The sequence below is a fragment of the Gopherus flavomarginatus genome, chromosome 3, assembly GCF_025201925.1.
Source record: "Gopherus flavomarginatus isolate rGopFla2 chromosome 3, rGopFla2.mat.asm, whole genome shotgun sequence".
Taxonomy (NCBI): Eukaryota; Metazoa; Chordata; order Testudines; family Testudinidae; genus Gopherus; species Gopherus flavomarginatus.
Window position 1 is genome coordinate 267,394,936 of NC_066619.1, and position 19,342 is coordinate 267,414,277.

At 42.1% G+C, this 19,342-nt stretch overlaps 1 protein-coding gene across 3 annotated transcripts in view; it reads left to right on the top strand.

Moving 5' to 3' along the window:
- Positions 1–986: 986 nt before the first annotated feature.
- Positions 987–19,342, top strand: part of MXD4 (MAX dimerization protein 4) — a 52,964-nt gene continuing 34,608 nt past the window's right edge. The window contains exons 1-3 of one of the 3 annotated variants that reach the window (XM_050948083.1): positions 987–1,115; positions 1,669–1,768; positions 15,624–15,653. In XM_050948083.1, the coding sequence (XP_050804040.1) occupies positions 1,052–1,115; positions 1,669–1,768; positions 15,624–15,653 (194 nt within the window). In that variant the 5' untranslated portion in view covers positions 987–1,051. Of the gene's footprint in view, positions 1,116–1,601; positions 1,769–15,623; positions 15,654–19,342 lie in introns of all 3 variants that reach the window. The other 2 variants (XM_050948084.1, XM_050948085.1) reach the window with 2 other exon arrangements.

The following is a 19,342-nucleotide window of genomic DNA, read 5'->3' on the forward strand; positions in this document are numbered from 1 at the left end:
CCAATAATATCAGGACATCTGAGTTGTGAGAACCCAGCCCCTCAGAAAATCAAATCCAAAATATTTCAAGATGGTCACCCAAAAATCAAAGCACCAAAATTGGAACATTTTTGGCTTCAAGAGTCTATGGCCCTTTGTTGTAAGAGCAGGAAGTTTACCTTGGTATCTTAAAAGGAAATTTTCCTGTGCCCAATGTATTTGCTTTACTTGCTGCAACCCTACCATCCAGAGGCAACTGCATTTGGTGGTGCTATATATCTATACTATATAGTTGAGGTACTTTACCATTCTTTGTCATGCAAGCCAGTCTCTATAGAACAATCCCTGAATGGTGGATGCATTTGTTTTATTTAGCTGTTTCACAGCTCATGCATCTGACTGCAGCTAGGGAAGGAGAGATAGGACCGTACGGCTGCTAGTCTAACAGCCTAGCATTTATCTCCAGTCCCTAACTGAGCTGCAGCCCAGACTTCTCTTCCTCACAGCAACACAATAATTCCACCAGCACCATGGGTGGATGGGCCCCTCCTCCTTCACTTGCCTGAGCCCCTCCCCTTTCACTTGCTTGCGACAAGACACACCTCTCCAAAACTATTGGCTAGTTTCCCCCTGCCTATTTGCATAGCCTCCTCATCTCCAATCAGCAGCTGCTGACTGCTTAAAATGCATAAAGCCGGCCACTCAGTGAGACTCGGGGCTGGGCCACCACGTGCTGTTGCTAAGCTTCGGCTTCTAAATTGTTACTGTACTGCCTGACCTATCAGGGAGAAGATTCAGATCTGTCAACATTCTGTCTCCTAACCAGAGGGTGCTTGGCGGCACTGATTGGCTCTACTTTAGGACTTAATCCCGCCTCTACCTAGAAATGCTGTCCATGATTGGCTATGCCAGTCGCCTGTGTGTCAAATGTAGGTTGAGAGAGGTGGTTTATATAGGGGACTTGGAAGTCCCCAGCCTGTGAATTCAGTGCAGTTTTAATGCTCATTGCTTTCCTCAGCTGTTTGAAAGGCAGACACAGAGTTTGGGGGTAACTCCAAGAGCACACATAAAAATGGAGCTGAACTCTCTGTTAATTCTTCTGGAAGCAGCTGAGTATTTGGAAAGAAGAGACAGAGGTATTCAGAGAAATGACTAGCAGGCGCTTCTAAACATTTCACTCTCTTTGTTGCGTGGGTATTCGGACGCCCTTTTCTCTGAGTCCATATTTCCTCCACCTGCAAAGGTGCCATGGGAATTAAACATGTTTTTGTCAGATGCATTACAGAGACGGGGGGGAGGAGAGGGACAAATGCTATTTTCTTGCAAAATCTTTAAACAAACGAGCCCTGGCTCGAGTCTGTTTGGATTGTATGTATGTTGCAGCATTCGGTATAGGTTACATTGTTGTTCGTGTTGCCGTTTGTAATTGTATTGCCGTTTTCCCTTCGCCCTTGTCACAATGTTTCAAGATGTGCATGATCCAGCCAATTATTATTATTATTTTTTACTATTTATTCGGATGATCCTCCTATTTTGGCACTTTTTGTTTTGTTGTCTTTCTTTTTAAAATTCCGGAATAAAATCCAAACAAATCAACCAAAATGTTTTGTTTTTTACCCTAGCGTTCCTGCAAAGGAGGAAAAAATGCATGGAAAAATATATTGCCACTAATGCTGACTTTGTCCCTAGAAGCAGAACATGGCTATGCATCAGTGTTACCCTTCGATAGTGACTATTCCAGAAAGAAAACAAAGGCAGGCACGCTGGCCAGAAAATCCCAGAATAACAGGTAATGGATGTACCGTCTTTTTCCACAGTGAATTGGCAACTTTTTCTCTATGTCTAGCTTTATGTGCAGCGTATAGATGTATAAAAATAATAACTAATCCCGTGTCTTAGTTCCCAGTAGTCGCCATTTTTCCCCTGTATGGGCTTGGCTCTGTTTTGATCTCTCATATAAACACTGCCACGCGTACACCATCGCCTTAGCACTCACTGCCTTTCTAAACCATCTGCACTCACGCTTCTTCCCCTGGTTTGTTAATGGCTGTGGGCGCTTTGATTTCCTATGTATTTTTAAAATAATAATCTAAATCCTGACTTCCCTTGCATAACACGAATTCCCTCCCAGTCCTTATTTACAATCTCTTTATTGCTGTGAGATCAAATGCAGCCCCCAGTTGCAGTGTAAGCCGGGATCTTAATGCGGGGAGGGTGGGGGAGATGGGGAAAGGAGGGAAAATGTCTCTCTCATTGAACTTGGATTTATGTATGTACTTTAAAATCTTTCGAGTGAACTTCACCTTTCCGGAGAGTCTGCTGCATCTTTGCTCTGGTCTGTGCATCGCCTGCACGAGCGAGTCCCTCTGCATGCAGTGAATTACAATGCATGGCTACAGTATTATTATCAGCCGCCTGTTTGTTTGTTTGTTTTGTTTTTTCTTGCAGCCACTACCTGTTCTATGATTCCCCCTTAGCTCAAGGTTTTCTGCGCAGGCTCCCGGCAGCTTTGTTTGGCTGACCAGGCAGTGCTCAGAGTGCACTGTCTACGTGCAGAAGGCTGTCTTAAAGAGACAGCGCCTCCTCTTTACGTAGCAATTCCTTCTTTTCTTGCATTTTACGTTCTCACACACACAGAGACACAAATATACCTCGATGGTTCCCTCCTTCTCCAAAATGTTGGTGCTCTGCTCTTTACAAAATGACTCTTTAAAAAAAATTGTTGATGGTAAGCCCTGCGGAATAGCCTAAAATGAACAAAACTTGCCCATGACTTATTTTCCAAATGAGAGGAAAGTTAGTCTGATCAGGCCAGTTCTTTGATCTCAATTACTCCAGCGTAAATCCTGCACAACCCCAGTGCAGTCAATGGGATTACGCTGGATTTACACTGGTGAAATGGGAAAGCAGAAAACAGATCAGTCAAATTTTTGAAAATATTAACTAAACAAAAATCAAGCATCTCCCTTAGAAAAATACAAGATCACAATGAGCTATATTTGTTGTAACCCCTGCAGGGCAATGTGCTTGAACACAACTGAGGGAATAGGGGTTGTAAATCCTTCCTTCCCCGTCCCTTACTCCAAACAGTGCCGATACTTCTGGGGATGTAAATTCGGGAGGAGGGGATAATAGTTAAATTGGTGTACGAAGATATAAGATCAGTTCATTTTATAGGGGAGTGATCAGGAATCACAGGGGTACCTAGATTCGGAGACAGTTTTCATCTCTGTAAATCATGCATCTCTGTGAATTTTCCCATAAAATAGCCCTATTGAACAAAGGCAGTTAATTTAAAGAGAATTCTTAGGACTTGTTCTGATCCTTATTTCTTGTATGCAAGAGACAGAAATCCGTATTACTTGTGGAAGCATTAGTCCATCATTTCCTTTCTTGGGTTTCCCACTGTCCAGAGCAAAACAGTCACTTATTTGAACTGTAAGCTGCTTTTACGAATTTTTAGCAGAAGATATGTAATCTATCTATTTCAGCAGAATTGAAAGTTGTTTTTTTTTCTTTGTTATAGGTTTGGTAGCATTATTTATCAAAGCCAGAGCACACAATACCATTGTCTGTCGGATATTTCTAACATTTTTTTTCTCTCTGATTCTTGTCGTACACACACAAATGCTTTTTTTTAAAAATGCATAATGATCTTTTTATTATTTTCCTGCCAGTTTTATTGTTTATAGATAAGCAAGGGCTCATCCTCACTGGGGTAGGGAAACACCTCTGGAGAAGTATCAGAGGGGTAGCCGTGTTAGTCTGGATCTGTAAAAGCAGCAAAGAATCCTGTGGCACCTTATAGACTAACAGACGTTTTGGAGCATGAGCTTTCGTGGGTGAATACCCACTTCGTCGGATGCACTTCTGCCTCTGGAGAAGTAGGGCCACAAATTCAGTTTTCATGTTTAGTTCACCAAGGAAAACAAAAACAACCTGCCGCTGGGCACACCTGACAGTCTCTCTATAACACAGACCTCTGGCTGGAAATAGCAGGATGTTGTGATAAGGCACATTGGCAGAGCTGTGTGGGCAGTCCTGCATTGTGCTTGCCTACAACATGCAGTTTTGTTTCAAATTTAAGTAACAGGTAAAAACAGGCATCTCAGCCTATGAGCTTATGATCCCAAATTCAAATCGCACCGCTGCTCTTATTCGTATTGGGAGCACAGGTGCTGGAACTAGGGGTGCTGGGAGTCTGCTGCACCCCCTGGATTGAAATGATTTCTATAATATGCAGGCTTTATAGTTTGGTTCAATGACTCGCAGCACTCCCACTATAAAATTGTTCCAGGACCCCCGATTGGGAGCTAATTTAATGGTTATTTGGATGTTGGGTCACAGCCTCAAAGTGCATAGAATGTGAATGTAATGTTCAATTTGATCATGCAATCAAATCTTCATAAGCAATTCAGGGATTAAGAGGAGTGGACAACTGGCCAGAGTTTGGAGGATCCTAGGGATGGGCGGGAGGGGGGAGAGGGAATTGCATAGTACAATATTGCAGAATGTCATTTTTCAGTAACTTGGTTATTTCTAAATTTTGTTTTTACCAGAAGTCTCAGCAGGTTTGAAAACTAACCTTTGCATGTGTCATTTGAACACAAATAAAAGCACACAAACAATTGTTTTTAAAGCCTGAAAAGCATCTCTTTTGTGCATGGATAATTCAAAAATGGGGCACATAATTGTACCAAACTTAAAAAAATAAATTAGCCTTTGGACTGGGAACAAGTATGAAAAATTTCCTCTCCCTACATCCCAAAAAAGTTACAGGCAACTGAGGGGACACGTGCATATGGGGGAAAGTGTTTCTTCAGCCGTAGCTGTGGCCATTACCAGACAGCTATAATTAGACAATCCACTGAAAGAGTTGATAGTTTTGTACATTTTTTGTTTGCTGATGTGTTTTTTTTAAATATTACTTGGCAATTTTTAATTTTATGTTGATAGAGAAAATATTTTCATGTTACTGTGAAGGTGGTAGAAAATGCTGCTTGATGCCATTTTTGCCCCATCTTTGTATAATATATATTATATGTATTTATGATGAATTGATCTATAAATATCCTTTTGTGATGTGCAGTTTCTTGCACTTGAGTCAGGCTATATATATATATATATATATATATATATATATATATATATATATATATATATATAGTGTGTGTGTGTGCTCCCACTTTACACAAAACAGATTTGAAAGGTTTTTTTAATGTAAAACTTCTTTGTTTATATAGCGTTCTCTCCTGAGATTTGGAAGTGTTCCCCTCAGATGATTATGACGAAAATCCCCTAATAGATGAAATTGGATTTTTGTTTTCCTATCTGAATGGATGATTTGAGAAAGGCACACATTTGTAATTTTTCTGGGGGAGGGAAGGTAAACCCAGATCAGCTCTTCTTGTAATGGTGATAACTAGACAGTATTTGGTTGCAGAGCAGCAAATGTCTCCTCTTGATAGAATAATAACTGTTTAGTTCCTAAAAGCAATATAGTGGAGCTCGTAAAAATTCTTGCTAATATGCAGTTGGAATAAAATGAGGCTAGAAAAAAGTCAGATTTAGTAGAGTTGTGTCTTGGAGGTTGTAATGTTAAACTTTCAAATGTCTTTCCATCAAATACAGTGGGTGTAATGAAATGGATGTATTACAGATGTCTGCAATTTGTTCAAAGGGAATATTTCACAGAAGCAGAAAGTCAATGACATTCAGAAGATTACTTGGTTGCAGAAAGTGATTTGTTAATAGGAATTCACAGTAGCTTTCAGATATTTGGAGCTTTCTTGTTTTGTTTCGTTTCCTGCTTTTGATGCCGACTTAAGAGAGATAAGCCTATACGTTTTTGTGTTTATATAAGGGGCAAAACCCGTAGCCTGAACTGACCCCCTTGTGGACAGTGGCCCACTTCACACCGCCAGTACATGTAACAGCTAGACAGGCCTGATTCTCCATTGCCTTGTACTTTTGTGCAGTCTCTTATCACTGTGAACAGTGGGTGTAAAACGCCCATTGTACCATTACACGAGTGTGAAAGACTGTCTGCTGCTTTGTGCAATCAGGCCCAATCTGTGTTCTGTGCTCACGAAAAGATCAGAAGTAAATTAATACGCAGAGTAAAATATTAGTGCTCAATGCCTGTCTATTGGGTCACAGTTAAATTTACTGGCAGGACAGGAAATGGAAGTCCTGTGAAGTAGCCTGCTTGGCTTGTTAATGTAGGAGCTGATAAAAAGGAGGGAAAATGAAAGCAAAACTCAGGTTTATAAATATCCCTACTGCATCTGTTGAAACTAATCAATATTTGATAATGTTTTTATGTCAATAAATAGAGTTGGGTACAATGTACTTTGCCCTAGTGAAGAGGATACATGTACAAAAGAAGGTGGTGGGTCCAAACGGGATGATGTTTCAAATGAAAACATTGTCTGATGTCTCCATTCTTTCATTAACATTGCATGTCTGTCACTGCAAACCAGTCTCTGGCCCCTATCTGGCAAGCTGCTCTTTGCAGACTAGAGGTGTGTGAAATTGTTCAGCCGAAACTTTCTTAGCCAAAAAATGCAGATTTGGGTCAACTGAAACATTTTGTGAATTTGTGTTGACTTTGGTGAATTGTTTCTGTTGCAGTGGAAAAAAGAAAAAACTCCAGAAATGTCAGAAGGAACCATTCTGACATTTCTGAAATGTCTCATTTTGATTTTTTTTCCAGGCTAGATTCACACACGAAAACCAGTAAATGTGTCCCTCTTATAACCATTAGCCCAATGCTTAGGGCACTCACCTGGGATGTGGGAGCCCCAGGTCTGAATCTCTACTCTGGAGCAGGGACTTGAATCCTAACTACTGGGCTATCAAGTCATTCTGTCTCTGGCCCAAAGACTATTGAAATATTTCATATAAAGTGTCACAGCTTCAGCAGGAGAGGCTGAGAGACCCACCCCAGAATAGCCTATGTGGTAGGGCACTCCTCTGGGATGGGGAAGACCCAGTTCAAGTCCATGCTCCGAATCAGACAGAGCAGGGATTTGAACCTGAGTTTCCCACATTCTGAGGAGGTGCTCTAACCACGGGGCTAAAGATTATCAGGAGAGCACCACTTCCCTCTCCTCTAATTGTGAATCTAGCCCTTCATTTCCTTTCCTTTTATTAAAAATGCCCAAAACGTTTAGTTCAACCCAAACCAAAATTTTTCTAACTTTTTTGATTCACTGAAAATTCTGAAAAACTTTGGATTTGGTTCAGCCTGAACTGAGAGCTTGTTTTGATTTCCTGCCCTCCCACCTGAACTGTCAGAACTGACAACTGAGTTATTTGCCTAGCTCCAATGCAGATGGATCTCTACAGGCAGAGGAAGCAGCTTAGGGACCAGGGCCTATTTTCCTTCAGATTTAAAATGAAAGGCTGAGAATAAAATACCATGAAATCCAGACTGTGGCAACACAACAATCTGTTTTGCTCTCTCTGAATTCAGTGTATCCTCCTTGTTGTGTTTTCCCCCAGGAAAAATAAGTGTGAAGGAAAATGATCTATCTTAGAGAATGCATTAAAAAACCGAATGCTGCTGTTACACTAATAGAATACATTATCACCAGTGAGGAACTATAGTATGTATGACAGTAGCTGTGTGTGTGTGTGGTTTTTTATTTTTTATTTATTTTATTTTTTTAAAGAAAGTCACCAAATCGGAAGTAATGTCAGGCCTTGCTGTTACGCACAGATTTATCATACAAACTCTTGAACCTCACTAGAGTCAAGGCTCTGCATAAGGGTCTGCACCAATGTATCTATTCACAGAATCCCACCCCGCATCCATAATACTGGCAAAATTCTGCTTTGAGGCGGAACTAAAAGAGAAACATTTTTAAGAGATACTATGTGGTCAGTTAAAGAAAAAGGGAGGGGTTTTGAATAAATACAGAACTGAGCGAGGTTGTGCTCTAACCTCTCAAATTCAGGTAATTCCAAAGTTAGGCCCTGATCCTGCAGCATACAGCCCAGCAGCAGATTGGTGTGCTGGCACTGAGCTCTAGTAAAGCCCACTGAGACCTTTAAGTTGAAAATGCAACCTTATCTCTGCCCCATGCATGTCTGTTACATTGCAGACTCTTATTAGATGATCACATGCTGTTTCTTAAATATTACATTGGCACATTTATTTATGTGTTTTTCCTCCAATGTGGATATATGTAGGTAGCATCTTATGGAACTTACCGCTCTCTTTGTTCTTGTGTTTTGGCCTGGGCTAATATTTCTAATATACCATATTTTAAGTGCTGACAATACACCAGTATTGCTAGGTGTCACTCACCATCATTTTAAGCACACTTTCTCCGATGCTGCTCTAATAGACATGGGGCTTAAAATAATGGTGGCAGCCTGGAGCTTATCTATGGCTCCCAGTGTTTGAACTGCAGTAGTGCCTGGAGTGCACAGACTAGGATATGACGTGACAGAAGAGGAAGATGAGACAGATGGGTGGGGGAAGGGGAGAGGAAGATGAGTTAACGGTAAAGCAGTCAAACTGCAGAACGTTGTGCTGAAGTCTCAGCTCACCACCTGCACAGCCAGCCTCAGCTGGTAGGCAGGACCTTAGCCTTTTAACCTTAATTTTGATATTTCTTTACATCTGAGCATTTTAACATGTAGTCTTAACAGTGCACTAACATGATATCTGGAAGATAACTTTCTAGGGGTACTTAAAAAAAAGGAATAAAGATGTGGAGGAGAAAAAGCTTTTGTCTTCACTATTAAGAAACTCTGCTGGTTTGTAAAATATTGCAGTTAGAGCATGTAAATGCCATAATCTAGAATTACTTGGCTATAGACTCTTTAGGTGTTGCCATCCCTGACTCCAACTGTGGAAGAAAACATGCCCCTTAATCCTTATTTGATGATTTTCATTTTAAAAGAATTTAGAATTTCACACCTGGTTAATCACCGTTTAACTACTTGGTACTAGATAATGAATGCTAATGCTGTCTCAACTAGATAGTAGCCATTACTATTTGCAATAGTTGCTTTGCAGCTAGTGGCACAAAGTAGCCAGAGTTTCTGTGGATCTGGACTCTCTTCTTTCTCCATAGGAAATGTTTGTGGCAAACATTCCCCTACACAGTCCCTTCTATTCCTCCTCTTCTTATGGCTGGTCCACACCCAGTTTTGTGCTGAAATAACAAAAGATATGGTTTAAAATCACTGTAGTTATTTGGTGCAAGTATGTGTGTAAATCTGCCCTTAGATTTCTTCCCATCTGCCCTCTGGGATCTGTGGAAACCAAAGGATACAGGATGAGGGATGGCAGAAATATTGGTTCTCCCTGAGGCAGTGCTTCACAGAACTGAAGGAGTGAAAAATAGTAATTACTTATAGAGAACTTTATCCTCTCAAAGAACTGTGCAACCTTTCCTGATGAGCCCTCATTGTGTGAGGAGGTAGGTATTGTAGAACTATTAATAACTCCCATTTTACAGCTGGGAAACTGGCAGGTTGTGTCTCAGATCTCAGATTTCTTCAATGCCTAAACCACTAGCAGAGGTGCTGTAACAATTTTTACAGTGGGGGTGCTGAAAGTAGAAACTAGGTATTTGGCTGTTATTACTGCTTCCAGCCAGGGGTGCTGCAGGTCTTTAAGGTGTATCCAGAAGTTCTATTTGCTCCCTTCCACACCAGTCTCATGCTGGGGGTGTGATGCATGGCTAGAAAGGGTTAAACATCCTGCAAAATAACAAACCCTCAAAAGACATGTGGAAAAATTAATGTTTGTGTTTTTGTGTATTTACATATGTATGAGTAGGGTCCACAGTGTAATCAACAATCCCTGTCTATGATGTATTCTGATAATTTAGAGGTCAAAAGAACATCCTAGCATGTAAATGAATTGTAAACACGGGATATCTCGGTATTCAGCTCTCTTTGAATTGTACCGTGAATGGTGGAGAAACAAGCAAATTGCCTTATGCTAAGTACCAGTGGTAGACCTCCTTCAAAGTAATGCTAATTATCTTTTGAACTCCAATTTGTCAAAAGACATGAAATTGTATAAAAGATCCTTGGGTCCTGATTCTGTTCTCTCAGATGTGCTTAGGTTTCATCAGTGGAAATTTGAATCTCAAGACTGAGGTCTCGGTTATGCTGGTACATCCTGAATATTATATTGGACTATAACCTATGAACTATTTCTTAAAGAACTCTTTGCAACTACAAAGCTCACCATCTATCCTGTGAATCTGAACCTCCAATGAATTGAACACGTCTGTATGTATATTGATCTTTTAACCATATACTCTCTTTTGCTTTTTAATATATTTTAGTTTCGTTAATAAGAATTGGCTGTAGCGTGTATTTGGGTAAGATCTGAAATATTTAATAACCTCAGAGATAATGTGTTTGATCCTTTGGGATTGGTAGAACCTTTTCTTTTATATGATGAAATAAGGTTTTCAGAAATCATCATATTTGACATGGGTACCTGGATGGAGGCTTGAGGCTGCATCACTTTAAGGGAACTGTGTTGTTTGGACTTCTGAGTAACCAGTAACGTAATAAAGAAGCTGTTTTATGCTGGCTTGGAAAATCTAAATATTGGAATATCCACCAGCTTTATGGGGGATTGTCTGCCCCAGTCTTTGCAGTTCACCCTAATTGAGTGACCACAGCTGGCTCCCCATTAGGGCCCCAGTCACAGTGGCGTAGTGGTGCTGGGATGGACATTACCACAGGTTAATTGGATTATTGGATCAGAACCCACACGCTTGTCAAAAATTAATTTAGATATTGGAGAGTTTAAGGGTTAAAAATCAGTTACAGTGAGTGAACTATAATCAAGATCCTGACAGAAAAAGCCTGGAAGAATTGGGCTCAGGGGGTGGGGGTAGGGGTTTGTCTTTTACGAATAAGGCCCCAAAGCAGGAACTGAAAAATCTGTTAACTACCAGTGATAAGGAAGCAGACTCAGTGAAAATGCTTGCAGTGAGAAACCAGCAGCTAGAACTTGAACAAGCTTAGAGAATAAAGGAATTCTGTCTTTGTTTTGGGGGTCTGTGTATGTAACACGACTATATGATCTTATGTGATAAAAAGGCAGATCACATTTTTGGCCTACCACTATTGCTCTGATTATGTTTAAATGGTTTTCACATGATTATTTTGAGCAGGAAATAATGTGTATATGTATTCCCATTGTGTTGCTTTATTTATGATAAGGTGCATTTAGTTTAAGATTTAAAATATAAAGAAAAAATGTTTTTTAAATAGATACCAACTCATACATGACCAGTTCAACTCTCTCTAAAATCAGTGGGGAGGTTTCCACGGGGCCTGGATTGGGCTCAGAGACCCTGATCCTTCAAAAGTTTACACATGTTCCGACCCTTACGTGAGTAGTCCCATTTAAGTCAGTGCATAAATGTTTGCAGGATCAGGGCCATAGTGGGTAGACTTGGACCTGGAAAAAAACACTTTAGGGTCTGATCATCAGTGATTACTACCAAATTCACGGTCCATTTTGGTCAATTTCATGGTTGTAGGATTTTAAAAAATCCATGATTTCAGCTATTTAAATCTGAAATGTCATGGTGTTGTGATTGTAGGGGTCCTGACCCAAAAAGGAGGTGTGTGTGTGTGGGGGGGGGGGTTTGCAAGGCTATTGTAGGGGGAGTTGCAGTATTACTACCCTTACTTCTGCTCTGCTGCTGGCGGTGGTGCTGCCTTCAGAGCTGCGCAGCTGGAGAGCAGCGGCTGGTGGCTTGGAGCCCAGCCCTGAAGGCAGAATCATGTCCAGCTGCAGCACAGAAGTAAGGATGGGATGGGATTGCCACCCTTACTTCTGCAGTGCTGCCTGCAGAACTGGGCCCTCAGTCAGCAGCCACCACTCTCTGGCCACTCAGCCCTGAAGGCAGCAGCACAGAAGTAAGGGTGGCATGATATGGTATTATCACCCTTACTTCTGCACTGCTGCTGGTGGGGTGCCACCTTTAGAGCTGGGTGTCTGGCCAACAGCTGCCAATTTCCGACCACGCAACTTGCGACGCTCCCCACTCCCGCAATTCCCTTTTGGGTGAGTAGCCCCAATTTGAGAAATGGTGGTCTCCCCTGTGAAATCTGTATAGTATAGGGTAAAAGCATACAAAACAAAAGATTTCATGGGGTGAGACCAGATTTCACGGTCCGTGACGTGTTTTTCATGGCCATGAATTTGGTAGGGCCCTAGTGATTACGTGATCCTCGCTTTCTTTTCCCTGTGCAGCCAGATGGGTCTATTGGTTGCAGTGTTAACATCAATAAGAAATTTCAAATATGCTGCAACATCTATGAGGGCGGTTTGCTTAAGAGCCAGCTACGTGCTTCTGTAGGGAACGATCAATGGCCCTGTGCTGCACCTGGTAACTACACATGTCTTAGGTGTAAAAAGCACAGTCCATTCTAAGACATGAACAAAGCAACCTCTGTCAGCACATAGTGCACAGAAGCTGGTTGGGTTTCTAACGTACTGTTGGAAAACTGATTCAACAAAATCTGCTTGCATGGATCTTGATGCTGTAATGTGTTACACCATAAAAGTTGCTGCTGCCTTCATATTCATGATCTTCACATACTGGAATAATAAAAATCTGTTTCCATTCTGAGAGAACTAGAACTACTGGTCCAGGAAATGACTGGTTTTGTAACAGTGACAATAATTTCATCTAAGAAATGTTTTTAATTTCAGTTGTATAAATATAATTTTCTGTCTGAATCTGTTTTTTTTAAAGAGTTTTCAATAGTAGGTTCAATTTTTCTACAATAGGACAACAGTCCTAATTTCTTCAACGTTTTTTTAATTTTTTTTAAAAGTTCTAGGTTTCTGATCCATACATAGGTTTAGCAAAAGAAAAGATGCATCTTTTCTGCATTAAGACTGAGGCTTGGTCTACACTATGCGTTTAAATCGATTTTAGCAGCGTTAAACCGATTTAACTCTGTACCCATCCACACTATGAGGCCCTTTATATTGATATAAAGGGCTCTTTAAATTGGTTTCTGTACTCCTCCCCAACGAGAGGAGTAGCGCTAAAATTGGTATTACCATATCGGATTAGGGTTAGTGTGGCCGCAAATCGACGGTATTGGCCTCCGGGCGGTATCCCACAGTGCACCACTGTGACCGCTCTGGACAGCAATCTGAACTCGGATGCAGTGGCCAGGTAAACAGGAAAAGCCCCGCGAAATTTTGATTTTCATTTCCTGTTTGCCCAGTGTGGAGCTCTGATCAGCATAGGTGGCGATGCAGTCCCAAACCCAAAAAGAGCTCCAGCATGGACTTGTACAGGAGATACTGGATCTGATCGCTGTATAGGGAAACAAATCTGTTCTATCAAAGCTCCGTTACAGAAGACGAAATGCCGAAGCGTTTGAAAAAAAAAATCTACAGGCTACACAGTGCTGCGTGACAAGCGTAACGGGAAGCCAGAGACTCAAATGGACACTCATGGAGGGACAGTGGGGGTCCTGAGGACTCCAGCTATCCCACGGTCCCCAGAAGTCTCCGAAAAGTATTTGCATTCTTGGCTGAGCTCCCAATGCCTGTAGGTTCAAACACATTGTCTGGCGTGGTTCAGGGAATAGATCGTCAATTTACTGCCCACCCCCCCCCCGGTGAAAGAAAAGGGAAAGAAATCGTTTCTTGACTTCTTTCAATGTCACCCTATGTCTACTGAATGCTGCTAGTAGACGCGATGCTGCAGCAGTGAAGAGCAGTATCCACTCCTCTCCCCTGCCCGGTGGCAGACGGTGCAGTAGGACTGGTAACTGTCCTTGTTATCAACCTGTGAGTGCTCCTGGCTGGCTCAAGGTGAGGCTGGCCGGGGGCGCCTGGGTGAAAATAGGAATGATTCTCGGTCATTCCCAGTAGATAGTACAGAACGGCTGGTAACCGTCCTCATCATAGCAACTGGGGGCTGAGCTCCATCAGCCCCCTCCCTTTCCTGTGTAAAGAAAAGATTCTGTCCTGCCTGGACTATCATAGCAGCGGCATGCTGGGCTCCTCTCCCCCTCACCGCTTAATGTCCTGCCTGGACTGTCATAGCACTGGGAGGCTGCCTCCCCCTCATTTTATCTCACTAACAAGTCATTGTTTCTTCTTCCTGCATTCTTTATAACTTCATGACACAAATGAGGGGGACACTGCCACGGTAGCCCAGGAAGGTTGGGGGAGGAGGGAAGCAACGGGTGGGGTTGTTGCAGAGGCACTCCCCGTGAATGGCATGTAGCTCATCATTTCTGCGGGATCTGACATGGAGCAGCTGTGCTCTCTGATACACTGGTTCTCTAGTACACTTGCCCCATATTCTAGGTAGGACTGACTCTATTTTTGGAAACCATAAAGGAGGGATTAACTCGGGGAGTCATTCCCAGTTTTGCCTTTCCGCCCTCGGCAGATCTCAGCCAGGGCACCCATGATAGCAGCAGACAGTACAGAAGGACAGATAACCATCATCTCATTGCCAGTTTACACCAGCAGCAGACGGTACAGAACGACTGGTAACCCTCTCTGCTATCATGCAAAAGCAAATGAATGCTGCTGTGTAGCGCTGGAGTATCGCCTCTGTCCGCGGCATCCAGTACACATACGGTGACTGTAAAAGAAGAAGAAGGAAAAAAAAAAAAGCTGAACGGGCTCCATGGTTGCCATGCTATGGCGTCTGCCAGGGCAATCCAGGGGAAAAGGGCGCGAAATGATTGTCTGCTGTTGCTTTCCCGGAGGAAGGAATGACTGACGACATTTACCCAGAACCACTCGCAACAATGATTTTTGACCCATCAGCCACTGGGCTCTCAACCCAGAATTCTAAGGGGTGGGGGAGATTGTGGGAACTATGGGATAGCTACGGAATAGCTACCCACAGTGCAACGCTCCAGAAATTGACGCTAGCCTCGGACCATGGACGCACACCGCCGAATTAATGTGCTTAGGTGTGGCCGCGTGCACTCGACTTTATACAATCTGTTTTATAAAACCGGTTTATGTAAAATCGGAATAATCCCGTAGTGTAGACGTACCCTCATATTCACAATTACCACAGCTGTTAAATGGTGATCGATCTCTCTCCCTCCGCCCCCGCTTCCCTCAGGGTCTCCCAGAAACTAAGTTTTGAGTCTCTTCTTTTGGGATTTCCTCCCTCCCATTCTTACAATTCTTATCTTTTACAAATTGGATTTTGCAACTGTTTTTTGTTTGTTTTTGATCTTTTTTCAGCCATGGAGAAAAGGAAAAATGTTATATGGTTTGTTTCTCTTACCACTTGGGTCAAATTAAGAGGCAGATTTGTGCTTAGTGCCTGAAGACCCTTTAATAAACTTTTCTGTACAAATTGTAGTCTGTCTGTGCAAAAAGATTTACCTGTGCAAATGTTGTAGTTAGATATTCTAGGGAAACAACTAAAAGACACCTTGAAGACTGTCAAAAGCTATGTTAAAAGCAACTAATTTGAAACATATATTGCATTAAAATCCATGTGAAGTCTAGGCTTCAGTTTTGTTTATAATATGTTTTAAATTGCAGGCTTTTAACATCTTTTTTTAAAGCCATATAAGTGACATTTTTAGCTATTCCAAAATCCAGTACTCATCATTCTAAAATATTTTTTTTCTATTTTTAATAGGTCATCACACAACGAACTAGAAAAACATAGGTAAGTCATGAAAAGAAAGTGTAATTATCTAGAAAAAGCATCCTAGATGTTTGGACGTGCATGTATAGATAGGGATATGGTGTTAGAACAGATGATTCATTCAGAACATCAAACTTCTAGCTGATGAATACTGTACTTATAGAAGTATAACTTTAATATTAATGATGTTATTAAAGAAGTTAATTTCCCTAGTTGTTTGCTAGCAAACCTTAAGAGTTATAAATACAATAGAAATTGAGTTATCATGATTAAGCTGCATGGATTTGGGGCTAGGGGAGGAGTCTGAAATGCAGAATTACTTTACTTTAAACAACGTTTAAAGTAAACTTTTGTGTGTCACAAAGGAAGGATTTAGTCTTGCAACTCCCACTCTATGTAAACTCATTGCAAACAAATTTCCCATTAACTCAGCTTCCTTATAGAGACAACAGGTTCCATCCAGAGGATTGTGTTCAGGGCTGGAAATCAGGACTGCAAGTGTCTGCAACACTTTGAAAAACTATTATTTATTAATTAAAGAAGTTCACAAAACCCTTTAGGCCCAGAATTTTAAATAGTCTCTTCATAACTATAGTAACAGCTACACATACAAAATGTGTATGCACAATTTTAGGGTCTGGACTCTGTCTCTGTCTCTCTCTCTCTCTCTCTCTCTCTCTCTCTCTGTCTCTCTCTCAAGGCCATGCATCCCAAGGCAGTTACTACAGCTGAAGACAATATATGCAAACAAACTATGGTAATATAGAATAGGTGACAAATATGGCTTATGAAATTATGCACACAGATTTGATACATGCTTCATACTGTGTGAAGTGTGGTATTTGTAATGCTGAAATTTTCTTCCTGTCCTATCCCAAAATAGGACGAAGAAACTTAATCACAATTTCTTTATTAAAGTTCCTGTCACCATGTTTTTACCTTGTTGTTTTTTCATCCTCCTTGTCCTTGATCTTCTATTCAATCTCTTAGTACCCTTCCCTGCTTTGTCACTACCAATCTATCTTTACTGGGTATCCATTTCCCCCCATTTTTCTTTTATCATCTCAGCATGTAGTTTCCTATTTCTCCCTCTGCTCTAGTCCTGAGCACATTTAAGCAGCACAGTGTGGGGGAGGCATTAGCACTGCATGCAGGTGCAGGAAAGGAGTGATATATGTATTTTTTTTTATATAATATATAATCACATTTCAGTTTCTCACTTTGAGTTCTGCAATGCGTCTTTTCACATGCACGTTAATAGTACTTGCCACTGTGGCATTTTCTCTCTGCAGTTTGCTTATTTTCACATTGGAACTTGAAGATATAGCTTCTAATTGCATTCAATTAGCAATATTAATTGTAATTACATACTGCAGGTCCTAAAGTTAAACTGTAGTTAAAGCCAAGTTTTCAGATAGCCTTAATCCAGCCTGCAACCATGAATGTGTAAAATTAAGAACATAAGAATGGCCATACTGGGTCAGATCAGTGGTCCATCTAGCCCAGTAACCTGTCTTCTCACAGTGACCAGCGCCATATGCTTTTGGCAGTTGGAGATTCAGGGACACTCAGAACATGAGTTTGCATGCCTGACCATTTTGGCCAATAGCCATTGATGGACCTATCCTCCATGAATGTATCTAACTCTCTTTTTTGAACCCAGTTATACTTTTGGCCTTCACATCATCTCCATGGTAACAGGTTCTGTGGGTTGACACTGTGTTGTGTGAAGAAGTACCTCCTTATGTTTGTTTTTAAACCTACTGCCTGTTAATTTTGTCAGGTGATCCCTAGTTCTTGTGTTATTTGAAGGGATAAAATAATTCCCTATTCAATTTCTCCACACCATTCATGATTTTATCCCTTAGTCATCTCTTTTTCTACGATGAACAGTTCCAATCTTGTTAATCTCTTTTTATGTAAAAGCTGTTTCCTTCTCTGTACATTTTCCAATTCTAATATAATATATATATTTTGAGATGGGGCATCCAGGACTGCACATAATATTCAAGGCACGGAGATCCCATGGATTTATATACTGGCCTTATGATATTTTCTGTCTTATTATCTATTCCTTTCCTAATGGTTTCTAACATTGTTAGCTTTTTTGAGTGCCCCTGCACACTGAGTGGATGTTTTCAAGCAGCTAACCATGAAGGCTCCAAGAGCTCTTTCTTGAGTGGTCACAGCTAATGAAGACCCAATAATTTTGTGTGTATAGTTGATAATTTTTTTTCCAGTGTACATTACTTTGCATTTATCAACAATGAATTTCATCTGCCGTTTTGTCACCAATCACATAGTTTAATGAGATCCCTTTGTAACTCTTCACAGTCAGCTTTGGAGTTAACTGTCTTGAGTAATTTTGTATCATGTGCAAACTTTGCCATCTCTAGGTATTTAAACTCACTCAGTGCTTACATTTTAGGGGAAATACAGGTTCACTCAATGCCTATGTTCCTGCATCTGGGCATGTGCACTGCTGCCTTGCTCTAGGCGACCGGGTGCCTCTCTGCTGCCTAAGCCCCAGACCAATTCATGAATGGGGGGTAGACGTGCTCAAAGGCGTCCCATCCAAAATCTGGCTGGAGGAGGAAGTGGCGGTGCTCACCTTAAAACTTGTAGTCCAGTGGTTAAAACATTTCATGGGATGTGGGCGACATCTCTTTTTGGCCCAGTGACTGTTTTTATCTACAGTCACTGGGCCAAAGAGAGCTAAAGAGGGAATGACTCTGTAGCCCAGTGGTTATGGCACCCACCTGGGAGGTGGGAGACCCAGGATCCCCTGCCCCAATCATTCTTTCATTATTTATCCACAGTGGAACAACTTCAACAGGAGACACGGAGAGAAGCCCACATCAGAATATCCCATCACCCAGTGGTTAGAGCCCTGCTTCTGAAAGGTGTGGGAGACTCCTGTTCAAATTCTTTCTCACCCATCAGCAAAGAGGGGAACTGAGTCTCTAAAAGTTATAAGGTGGGCATCCTCCTCCTCCTCTGCCATTTCGTGTGGAGGAACGCAGGCATCTAACTCTTTTTCCGTCCTGAAAGAAATGTCTTTGGCACCTTGGCACCAACTTTCTCTGGCGCCGGTGGGTGCTCGCCCTGACTCCACCATTTCCCCGCCCCTGCCCTGCCCCCATTCCAACCCCTTCCCCAAAGTCCCCGCCCCAACTCCACCCCCTCCCTGCCCCTATTGGACCCCTTCCCCAAATCCCGGCCCCGCCTCTTCCCTGAGCATACCGCATTCTCCTCCCTCCCCCCTTCCTCCCAGCCAAGCGAAACATCTGTTTCGCGGCACAATTGCTGGGAGCTAAGTGAAAAAAGCGGGCACGTGGCATGCTCAGGGGAGGAGGCGGAACAGAGGCAGAGGTGAGCTGGGCAGGGAGCTGCCGGTAGGTGCTGAGCACCCACCCATTTTTCCTCGTGGGTGCTCCAGCCCCGGAGCACCCATGGAGTTGGCACCTATATTCAGCACGTAAGCCTGCAGGCGTCTGGTTCCTGTTAGTAGAACACTAACCAGAGATAGGCGCCTCCCTGCAGCCCTGACTTAAGTTCTAGTCTCTGAGAGAGGCATGGCTTCGCAACACCCTGGCTGTCAGCATCGCCCATTGACTAGCTTAGGCAGCTCCCAGCCTTGTGCACTGACTTTTGGTTGCATCCTAATGTGCTCGTCTCTCTCCATTCATTGTATAGGGAGGCTGGGCGCC